The 12,235-nt window shown below is 38.7% G+C and overlaps 2 protein-coding genes across 3 annotated transcripts in view; one reads left to right on the top strand and one right to left on the bottom strand.

Annotated features, from left to right (window-relative positions):
- Positions 1-2,815, top strand: part of esrp2 (epithelial splicing regulatory protein 2) — a 28,155-nt gene extending 25,340 nt beyond the window's left edge. For both annotated transcript variants that reach the window (XR_003935079.1, XM_030130988.1), the window contains exon 17: positions 1,442-2,815. The gene's annotated coding sequence lies outside the window, so the exon portion shown is untranslated. The remainder of the gene's footprint in view (positions 1-1,441) is intronic.
- Positions 2,816-5,447: 2,632 nt separating this feature from the next.
- Positions 5,448-12,235, bottom strand: part of nfatc3a (nuclear factor of activated T cells 3a) — a 70,255-nt gene continuing 63,467 nt past the window's right edge. Inside the window, exon 10 of the mRNA XM_030163447.1 lies at positions 5,448-8,500. Within this exon, the coding sequence (XP_030019307.1) occupies positions 8,424-8,500 (77 nt within the window). The 3' untranslated portion in view covers positions 5,448-8,423. The remainder of the gene's footprint in view (positions 8,501-12,235) is intronic.

Genomic DNA, 12,235 nt, shown 5'->3' with positions numbered 1-12,235 from the left:
ATGGCAACAACACAAATACATCCAGTTCTCTGATTTAGGTTTAGTGTCAGACTGTTGACCAGTTAGCATTAGCATTAGCATTAGGTTAACTGGACTTCACCTTTAACTAAACAGCTGATGCCGATGACTACTGTTACAGCATGGAACCAACAGAACAGTGAATATTTGTGTCATATACATACCATTGGTTCGTTCGACAGTTGGATCCACTGTGACCGTTGTGGTCCTTTAGTTTCTTTTAATCCTACATAAGTTTCTTCTTCTTTCCTCATATTTCTTTAGGCTTGTCTTATATTTGGCTCCGACAGCTTTTACTCCCTCGTTTCGTGTCAGCGATTCAAAGTCTGTCTGAATTTCCTCGTCGTCCGTCCACTTGTTGTAGCTTCTCTTTTGGTCCATTTTCCGAATGATCAAAACACAAGTTTGTGAAAATTAAATGAGTTAAATATTGGCAGTGAACAGAATGCGGAAATGCTGCCAGTCTAGTCCACCACTCAGCCTTCTGCAGCACACAGCCCCGCCCCTTAAAGTTCCTGGTAATCTGAACAGTACTACCTCCTACCAGGAACTTCTTTGGGGTAAATTCGGGGCTGGGAGAAAGTCATTTACCCGGGTAACTTTTGGTGGAAACGCACCAGGAGCTTTGAAAGTTCAGGGTAATACAGAAAGTTCCTGTAAAAGTTCCTGCAGTGGGAAAGGGCCTATTATTGAATAGATTTCCATGACCTCACTCATCCTCTGCGTATTTGCGAAATGACACAAAACCAGCGAACGGTAGAAAGTGTGGTGTTGAGTAAGAACTGTTGGTTTTTAGGTCCAGGCCAATGTACAACTATCAGAGCAGATCTGGATTTGGCACTCCTACAGTGAATCAAACATAGACGTAGGACTGGGCAGCAGACACAATACTGAACCCCACTCATCCTTTCACAGAATGATCTGTATTTGTTTAATCCTCTAACATGTGGCTTCGTGGATCTTACAGCTGTGATCGCCCGTTGACCGTTCATTCACACCTGCATGTTGTGTATGAGCCATAATTTGTCGTGTGTTTCCAGAGAAATGATGATCTTTTTGCATCATTATTGATTCTGATGCAAGAGCTGAGTGCATGCAAACTAACAATTAATGTGTGTCGTGTCTCAACCTGCCTTGTGGGTTTCAGATGCTGTGGGAAAAACGTGTGCTCTGCTTTTTCTCCCTTAACTCCGCCCAGTCATTTGTCTTCTCCTTCTTTTTTCTTTTTCTCTGCCTAACTGGACCGGTTGGATGACATGAGCTGAGCTTCTTCTCCTGCTGCTGTTGTATGTTATTGTTCCTGCTCAGTTCTTTGGGCGCCCTCTGGTGGTTTCATGGTGCATCTGCATGGAAAAGGCGTGGGGGTTTATTTTACTGCGTCTTTATCCGTGTGTCCTTTTTTTTTTTTTTTTTTTTCCCACAGCTCCAGCCAGACGCCGTTCTCATCTTGTACAATTTCAGCGGCCAGTGCAGTGGCGAGGCCTTGATCACCTTCCCGAGCGAGGAGATGGCGAGGCAGGCTGTGGGCGAGCACTCTAACCACCTCTTCTACGGCCAGCAGGTCCACTTGGCCTTCTGTAACTGACCTCCCTCCTCCGTCACCTCCACAGAAGAGCACTCGCCCCACTCGCGTCTCTCTAGCTGCTGCCCCCTTCCACCCCCCCCCCCCGTAAAACCTGATCCCGACGCTACGTGAGCGCTTTCTCTTCCATGATCCCCCTTCTTTCTGTACTGTACTGACACTCCTGAGGCCACCGCCAGAGTTCAGACATCACCGTTGCCATGTGGACGTCATGCAGGCAAATTTAATGCCACCTACTGTACCCGCTGATGGTGGAGCAGGGGTTGTAACGTGGACCCTGGACAAACCCACCTCGGCGGCTCAGCGCAGTTCACGTATATTCCCATTCTGTCAAACTGTGTACAGACGTTCATCCTGAAATGCTTGAGGCTGCTTCTACCTTGCAAAGGCATACGAACCCAGCGCTCTTTAGCTCTGAGCTTTCAGTCTTAACCACTACAAGATTTATTTAGTTGATATTCTTTTGCGGATTTCGTTCCGTGCGTATGTGAATGCGCAATGTTTATTGGTTCAATGGCCTCCGGCAGTGATTACGGGGCCACTAAAGAAGAAAAAAAAAAAAACAAAGCCATAAAGACTGACAGACTACTGAAACAACAGGGTAACTCTCAAACTGTACGTAACAGGATTTAGTGTCAAGCTGCAGGGACTGTTGGCTAAAACCAAAACATTACAGAGGTGTCAGAGTACCAACTGATGTGTATATTTACTTTGTTTTTCTGTAAAAAGCGTGCACGTACGATACGTCACATATGGCATTTAAACTCCAGCACTAAAGAGTTTTTTTTTCTTTCCTCTTTCTAATCAGAGGTTAGGAACAACATGAACATGATGAATTTATATTTGTATTAATCCCATTTCCTTAAGTGGAGATTTTGTTATTAGATGTGAACGACCCGGGGCCTGTCATAAACCCCGTCTGATCGACCTTAGCTACTGTATCTATTTATTAGGATCAGTCTGTAGCATGCTTTATTTCCTGCTTCGGTCCAGATCACTGTGTAAAAGTGCACGACTTTATGTTTGGTCTGACAGACCCGCCGACAGCTCCCTTAGTTTTTCATCTCTTTACTTTGCCTACATTACCCAGAGTGCAATGCAAGCCCTCAAAACAGGCTGGGCCAAGCTCTGGTGGCAGAGATCATTCTTTTGTTGCAAGTTTGAGACTTGTGTGAACTTAAGCATATTAAAATGTATACACCTGTAAACAATAAATGTCAACATGTCGCCTGTCTCATTTTGTCTGTTTAGTTTTAAAGGTAAATGTTATCCCCAATAAGAACCAGTCAAATATGTCACAGGTCAGTAGTTTGTGTGGAAATTAGCTGCTTTAGAGGTAGAAAATGTGCCGAATCTTACATATTTTGAAGATGAATTGGAAAATACCTGACAGAAGTGCTCGTTGGTTAAGGTTTTCAAACATGTAAAAGTGTTTTTACATATAAACATAGATTTATGCACATTTATATACTGCTACCAATAAAGCTGATATAGTTGTTTTCAGGCACGTTTCTCTTTGTATTTATACACATCAATAATCACCTTTGACCAGATGCAGTAATTACATACCGAGTCCCAGTTACACTTTATCAAGAATAAGTCATTGTCATAATGAGGTAAAAATATTTTATTCTAACTTTATTGTCAATAGTGTATATAGACTTTTTTTTTTTTTTTTTACACTAGATAGAATGTGAAAGTGAATATATTCTAATGTGCAGATGGTGTTTTGAGGTAAAAGTGATTGCTCAGACTAATTCTGCATAAAATCCAGTCTCATCTAATACATAATCAATAATCGGCTTTGTGTGCCAATTAGCCTACCTATTAAAAAACAAGGAATTTTTACCAGTTAATAAACAGATAAAAGATTAACACAAAATGTTAAAAAAAAAAAAAAAAAAAAAAAAAAAAGCCAAATAAGACAGAAAAACAAATGCATCTACTACATAGAATTAAATTGATGTGACCCAATACTGTATCTTAAACTGTAGCCAACCGGCACTTATGACTTTATTTTTCTCTATCATGACCAATATAAATGTCTTACTTGTAAATCTGTGTACTAATTGATCAATAAATATTGCCTATTTGTTAATACTTTAAACTGATGCCTAAGGAAATAAATACTCTGAAAATGGGCTTGAGGTGCACAGTTCAAAACACTTCATTGTGAACAAAAAAATAAATAATCCAATAACTATCGAGACAATCTAGCTCTTATATTTACACTTTTTGTGCTTGTTCCTGTAATGAAGCTTAGACTGGTACTTAATCCATGTCATTTCTTAACCTTCATGTCAACAAACAGTCTGAAATGCAAACAGGAATTACAACATTCAAAGACATGAAAATGATGATCACATGACATGTCTGAGAAACATCATGTGATTTGATCAAACTTTCAGAGCATCCCAGCATTTATTTTCGAGGACTTGACAGCCTCCATTTGGGATGAAATAATGAGTTACTGAGCTGGAGACACATGAGACAGAACATGTATGATCACATGTCAAACTGTCTTTCATCTGTTTGGTTTTTCTATGAAAACATTAGACCTCATTAGTATGGTTGTGTGTGCATTGTGCCACTAGAGGGCGCTTCTGATTGAACAAAAGCATATGGATGAGAGTCCTCAACACTGCAGGGATTCATGTGTTTCAGCTGGAACATGTTCTTTAACCCAAACTGATGCAGTGAGGAGCAACTATCGGTTTGTAACGACACATATTAGACAATACTAAGATTCACAGCAGAAATTAAAGCAAAAAAAATAAAATCTTTGACTTTTTTTTTCTTATACCAAATCACATTACCCGACTATGTCACATATTTAAGAGCCTGTTTTTTTTTTTTGTTTGTTTGTTTGTTTTTTATTTCAGCCTATTGGTCACTTCCCAAATGTTTTCATGTAAAAAGGTGCTTCTGTACTGGAGTGATTAAATGTAAGTGTCAGAGTTGTAAAGGTTTTAACCTACACTAGATAATATATACAAATAGAAACTTACAGAAGAAGCCGCCCTCAGACTTTTTTTTTTTTTAGTAATAAATTTCCATTTGACCAACATTATTTTCACCCGTGTTCATTTTTGTCACTTTCTCGTGATTTCGCAAAGTTTTGCAAGAGGATCTCCAATTTTATTATTTTTATTTTTATTATTATTATTATTATTATTATTATTATTATTATTAAAATTTAATGTACAAAACGTTCATAGCATAAGGCATAGAAGAGATTTAAATAAATAAATAAATAAAAAATAAAAAAAATCATGAATCATCTCAAACTTTGACCAGTATCCTCGCGCTCGCACCTGGCCCCCTCGCGCATTAGCAAGTACAACCCACCTTCTTCTGCCTCTGAATGGCTAAAACTATGGCTCTCTCTATCTCCATTGGTCGAAAGCAACGTCAGTTTAATGATATTGTTGACTCGCCTTGACTGCGCCACAAAAATAAATAAATAAATGTTAGATTTTTTCCCATCTCATTCTTCCAAATGACGTAAATACATCCTGACGATGGAGAACTGAAATGCCTGAAGTAATGAAAGACTGATTCAGGGACTGGTCTCCAGGGTCCAGACCTGAACCACACTGAGGGTCTTGGGGATGTGATTTAGAAGACTTTACTCAGTCATCAATACAAGATCTCACAAAAAAAAATAATGGACAAAAAAAACTGTGATGTTTCTTGGACAGTGTATATTTAGTGTCTGTAAACTGTGCATTGTAATCATGTTATTGAATGAAATTAGCAACAATTAATTCCAGGTTTTCCTGAATCTGCTGCATTTTGATGAGAGAAAATATCAAACAGGTGGAAAGAAAATGACAAAAAGCCATGGTTGAGTTTTATGTTTTTATTGATGTACACTACTTTATAGCCTACCGTATGATGCAAGGTATTCCCTTTGAATAATTTCAAAAAGCACTGCAGTCTTAAAAATTACAAAAAATTTAACATACAAAATATACAAGAAATGACAATACAAGGCTTGGTAAACATCAGCTAAACCTGTATTTCCCTTTTATTTTACAAATTTTATATATACGGTATATAGATACATATATATATCTATGTAGATAAATAGATATATATGCGTATATATATATATGTCAACACTCCTACATGTCCCTAACCTTTTAGGAATGACATCCATTTCAAAGTATCAAAAATAGAGTTGTACAGTCTCTGTTGCTTTACCATCATGTAAAATGGGAACATATTGTTCGATCTTTGGTTGTGACAGAAGGACGGCAGCCAGAGTTTACTGTAAATGCTGGTTTTGTGTCATATTTCTTGACTAACGTCTTTCTAAGCTGCAGAACCAGCTTTATTTTTTTTTTAAAAATCCTCCTTCTCCAACATAACTGTCAACATCCAACCTGTGAACCCCCCCCTCCCCCCCAAAAACAAAAAAAAAACAATATCATAGCTAACCCATTAATCTTTGTCATGGAAAAAAGAATGAACCAGAACAGACACACTGACAAACTGGTTTCAAACAAGAGTTAAGGCATCCTAATAGTTTACATAGTGACATATTATGTTCACTATTCGTCTATGTTTGTGTCCTGCTCTGTGAAGTTCATAATATTACAATTACTTTATAATCTCATTTCTCATATTTACGTCATATCTCACATTTGCTGCGATTATAGCTTGCATAGCCTAAATGCATGTGTGTGCTTTTGTTTTTGAAAGTAGGACTCCTGAAATTCTTGCCTTCGTTACAGCATATTTGGTACAAATACCAACCATCCTTTCACACACTCACACACACTCTGTACCTATTAAGATGCTTGCACTGTGTCCTTGAAAAGGCAGATTGGCTGATGGTCAAACCAAGGAGAATCACTCAAGCAGAATCAGTCAAGCATGTACACATCTACAGTCTATTTCTATAGGCATCAAGGTCTTTTTTGTCTTTTTTTTTCTCATTTTAAAAGGCATTAGGCAGAATTTCAATGCATAGCAGAATCATTTTCACCTGGAAACTGACTTACAAAACTGTCATAAGCAACACTCCTCCGCTGTCACATGCAGGAGCATCATTGTCAAAGACACGCTTAAGGCAAAAAGCCAACAAAAATCTGCAAACCAGAGTGACACGTCTGTATCTGTGCACAATCCACATCATATCTGACAAGAAACCTGCCTGAAAACACTCGGTATCACCACATGGGTTTGTTTTTTCTTGAGTTTGTGTTATTGCTGCCTAATGGGCACTGCATATCTGTCAGAAAAGGAAAAAAAGCAGAAAAAAAAGGATTGTGTACGGATGCAATTGTACAGAAAATTATGTGTTTGATTGAATCCCAAACAGAAGCTGTTACCACATTAAGCAAACATCCTGTTACATCCTGATGTTCTTCTCAAAACTGACATTTCCTTGTTACTTATAAAAGGGGATGGTGCATAAATGTTATATATAGACATTTTTATGTAGAAAATACTTTAAAAAACGTTCTCAGATTGTATGCTGCCATGGTTGTTACACCATAAAGTTAAAGTGCCTGTCAGGAAATAGAAGGCACACAAGGGCCACTGGGAGATTTAGGGAGTTATTGCTTGAAAAAACATCTTTCAGGGGCAGAGATCTGTCTCTGAGGGTCAATAAAAACACTCTTTTGTAACACCATAATAACGCGCATCTTCAAATCAATCTTTAACTGATCAGGAGGGCTGCCTCGGTCCTGAATCCCACTCTTTCCCTCGGGTTTTAAACCGACAGGGTTCTTGAACTCGTATCTGCCAACCTAAGTCACACAGTCACCTCCTATTAAAAAAAAAAAAAAAAAAAAAAAAAAATAGAGCTAAACTTAAAGCCGGCTGTGCAAAACAAGAAAAGCTTTTGCTACCATTCAAAGCTGCTAAAAGTCAATAAGGCATTTGTTCAACTTGGAGAAGATCAAGAAACACAGAAGAGGGAAAGATGAAACAGAAGAGGAAGAAGAAAGATAGAAGAAAATCATGTACAGATATCTACACGGCTGCAGGGTTACTAAAGGTTGTGGAATGTTGCAGGTTGCAGATCCCAGACCAGCACCAGAGGAGTCGTCCTCCCTGCCAGGCCCCTGCACTCCAGACCTGAATGGGTTTATCATTTGAAAAAAAAAAAAAAAAAAAGAAGTGGGCAGAGTCTTCATCACTACGCCATGAGCAAAAAACTGATTGGAAGGTTCTGTTCGTTACTCAAACCTTTTCTTTTGTGTGTTTTTTCTGGTTTCTGTTTCTCATCATTAAGGATGAATAGGAAAAAAAAAATTATAAAACTCTACAGCATTAAGTTGTACAACCTGTTTTCTGTTTTTAATGTCTTCAGTGTGATGGCTGATGGTGGTAAAAGTTGTGCTGGGGGACTTGAATGTTCTGAACTGTGCTTTTTGAACGCAGCCTTAAATGAGTCATCATTCGTAAAGGTCAGTGCTGGTGAGAAGGCGACGACGACAACCACAGTCGTACTTTGTCACCTTTAAAGTTACTAGAAACAAGAAAAAAGAAAGCAGGTTTTTCTTGTCTCCTGTGATGTAACTCACTCACTTTTCTGTTCAGTCTGAATCTGTATGAAATGATGAATTCTGTGTCTCTCAGTATCAGAAAAACGTTTCGGTGTTCGGGACCGTCCTTTTGCCTCGTCGTGGTCTAACAGGTCCACGTGGCTTTACGGAACCTGGATTCTGTCTCTGACCACAGACTTGTCTCTTCTTGCTCTCCTGTCCCATCGTCCGCAGGATCCAAGGACTAGGACCTGGATCTGGGTCAGGGCCAGGAGGGGTTTCAGGGCTGGAGTGGACGGTGCATCAGGGCAAAGGTGGAGCTATGACTGGTTGTGTGATGATGGGGGACCATGGGCGCTCGGAGACTGGGACATGTCTCTGCCGATGATCTCATTGACTGAAAAGAAAAACAAAAGGAGGCAACACTTAATTAATTGGGATTGTCCATGATATAATAAACTAAATTATACTTACTATCTTCATACTTCATTAGTTTCCTTTATATAATACTGTGTATATGTACTTTTTCTGTACATAGTAACCGTTCATACAGTTGCGGAAGAAATTATTAGACCACCCTTGTTTTTTCTTCAATTTCTTATTCATTTTAATGCCTGGTAAAACTAAAGGTACATTCGTTTGGACAAATATAATGATAACAACAAAAATAGCTCATAAGGGTTTAATTTCAGAGCTGATATCTAGCCATTTTCCATGGTTTTCTTGATAATAATAAAAATCACTTCAGCTCTTACATCAATATCTAAGGCATTGTACTGACAAAAACAGTGCTTTTAGGCATTCCATGTTTTCTTTTCTGTCTGTTTTAGTCACATGATACACACAGGAGTTAGTACTTGATTGCATAACCATTGTTTATGATGGCTTTTGATGGTCTCTTAATTTTTTCCGCGACTGGATTTCTGTGTCCTGGAAAGTGGATCTGTCCACTGTGACTCCGAAAGTTTTGTGCTTTTTGTCCCATAAAAGTTTGTTTTGAGGTTGGTATATATGGGACAATATGTCACTACAGAATTATTCTTATGTATCACCTCTAGATGAAATAAAAGTACTCAGCTTTGGAGAACATTTAGATAGCTCTCTACAAATGTTAAACACCCTTTGTTAAAACAGTATCACTTTTTAATGTAAATCATATGTTTTTTTGCAAAGTATCAGTATCGGTGACACTCTGTTTTCCATTTCTGTCACTGAAAAATCCAGGATGACTATAAAGTTTAATACAAAGTCAGTTTTCTCCATAAAGGGCAGTCATATCTGGAATACAATGCCAAGTTAAACAAAACTGATGACAGACGTCAAAACATTGACAGCAAAGGTTCAGAATGGGCTGAAAACAAAACAAGAATGTACCCACATCTAAAATGTAGTGTTTGGTGAGGTCGGACTGTTTTTATCTTTTTTCTTATTTTTCTTTGAGTGTGTGAATGTGTGTGAGTATGTGTGGTCAATGTGAAAAGGCTTTTATCACGTCTGTGTATTCTGTAAATGTATTTTTCTGTGGAAAAGTCCAACCAGGGACAGGAGATGCACTCATAACTAAATGTTATAAACTCTTTGTGCAGAACATCAGATGTTGAATATATCCAGTACGTTTCACTGCATTGTCCCTGGCAAATAAATGAATAAATAAATAAATAATGAATGCTTTTTTTCTTAAATAGCTGGTTTTCATTTTCAAGCTGTGTTATAGATCCAAAACTGACAATTTACCTTTCTTGTATGTTTTCCACCTTTAACCCCTGACGTGTCTGTGGTGAGTGTTCAGAAAGTATGATTTATTTTAAATATTAAAATAAAAATTCAACCGTTTGCTCAATAATAAAATTTTCAAAACATGCTGATAGACGTTGGTTTTTCCATAGACATCTGAACATGCTCAGTGCACCCCCCACCATCTGTGGAATGGAACGGGGGGACAAAATGCAGTGAGTGAGGGCGACTCATTATAAAAATAAATGGTTTGGTCTTCTTTGTTTTTTTTTTTGTTTTTTGTTTTTTTTACACCATTGTCCATTGTCCTGTTTTTACTGTTGTTTGCAGTGTTGTTGTGATTTTCCTTTATTTTTAGTTTTACTGTGCATTTCCAAGTTTTGACTGTAACTGCTTTTTAAAGTTCAACCAGGTGTCAAAAAGCAATGTCTCAGGAGTAAAAGGGTTAATAAATGTCACTGATCAAAAACACCAAACAGTGTCAGGAACTACAGAGGGGATATGATCTATTTACTGCCAGCAGAGGGCAGTCTTGTTCCTTGCCGAGCCGCTCTCAAATCTCAACCCTCTAAATTAAACCTGCCACGAGCTTGAGGTGGAAAAACTCGAAAAGACTGGCAAACCCAAAGGTCACAAAGTCAAGGCTGTGACGTGAGGCATAATCAGCCCTGACAGAACAAATGAGAGAAACTATTCCATTCACTGACGGTGCCAGTTGTGACCTTTGTTTCAGTCCAAGAAATTTTACCAGTTACCACAGCACATTTGACTCCTATAAACACAAACCCCAACCCCCGGCCAACGAGCAGGGCTGTCCTTTACTTCATTACATCTGTGATGGTGGTTGGGTACAGGCCTCTGAGCATGGTTTCTAAGCATGGCAAAAGGGCTGCGTAAAAACCAATCCATTGTTCAAAACATGTAGTCGAGGCTGGAGAGGCACTCAGGCACAGTGAGGTTAATTACTCCCCAAACTCAGTCAGAGGCTGATTTTTTATATAAATAACAGATAGCTCTTTCTCCTCGCTGCTGCCTATTTTCAGGCGGCCTGCGTGATTCTTTTACATCTGCTGCCTCCATTCAGTATTCACACTGGGACCACAAGAAACACAGCAGGGAGCTTGTAAAAGCTGCAGCCGTGAAGTAAATCAACTTCAAGTACTTTGATGAGGCAAAGAAGACATGAGGACACAGAGAGATGGCATGACAGAGGAAAGACCTTCATTTGTTTGGAATTTATGGAAAATATGATGTGAATGTTTTTTTCCACAGAAGCATGTTCTGCGTCTGTCCTGTGACTTCTTCATGTGTGCTGCCGTATGTGTTTTAAAGCTGAAGATGTAAGAAACAAAGTGTAAAAATCTGGGGCCAGGCGAACTGGTTTGGGAGTGTGCAGCCGAGACCTCTGACCCAGTTTGACACTGGGAGATTTATGAGCAAACCTGCCTATACATGACAGACAAAAACTCCAGCTCTACTCTTCACATTAACTATAAGTGCACTGTAAAAAAAAAAAAAAAAAAACACCCTCCCCAGACGGTTAACGAATGCTTTACTGTAAAAAATGAGGCAGGAGGTGACTAAGTCAACGATGAGCCAAAACCATGTCTCTGTTTCATGAGAAAAAAAGCAATGGGTGTTTTAATTTGATGACACACAGAGTGAAATGAACCGTAAAGGTCTATTAGAACTCAACAACTAATTCAACACAATCGCAGTAAGAAATTAACAATCCCTCAGATCTCATGTCATCGCCTTGACACCTTATTTCTTCAGTGCTTTTTGGCAACAGATGAACACTTTTAATTTAGCGCGTGGCTTGTTTTGTTTGTGTTTTCTGCTGCTTGCTTTTGTGTCTGGCCACCATCACTCACATCATCCTGTTAGCGTGGGAGGCTCTTCCTTTCCCATGTCAACCATGTTCATACACGCACACACATACACACACACAGAACCGCCACACACCTATGCGACTGCACTGTCACTATCAAAGCAGACATTACCTTTGTGTGTGTAACATTGAAGAGTAATATACCTGTTTATCAATCATTCTTGGTGAAATTAAAACTTTAATGGCGAGTTATGGATCTCCTTTAAAGGCCGTGACCTTTCAGAAGACAAGTGGCGCAACAGTTCTCAAAATAAACAACATCTCACAGCTGTTAAAGGAGCATCTATTGAAAAAAAACACTCAATATTTAAACTACATACATACTTTTCAGTCAGAATAAACATATAAACCACCTTAATGTGATAAAATGATCACTGTGCATTTCAAGACAAAAGCTAACAGTCATTTCAATGGAGTCCGAGTTCACAGGTCTGTCAGAATCAGCTAAATATACAGCTCAAATGTCATGTGGTAAATTGTGTAGCTGTGTTGTTTCATGGGAGTTAA

This window comes from Sphaeramia orbicularis, chromosome 3 (genome assembly GCF_902148855.1).
Source record: "Sphaeramia orbicularis chromosome 3, fSphaOr1.1, whole genome shotgun sequence".
Lineage (NCBI taxonomy): Eukaryota > Metazoa > Chordata > Actinopteri > Kurtiformes > Apogonidae > Sphaeramia > Sphaeramia orbicularis.
The sequence above is the reverse complement of the archived record's forward strand: the minus strand, read 5'-3'. Positions and strand labels throughout refer to the sequence as shown.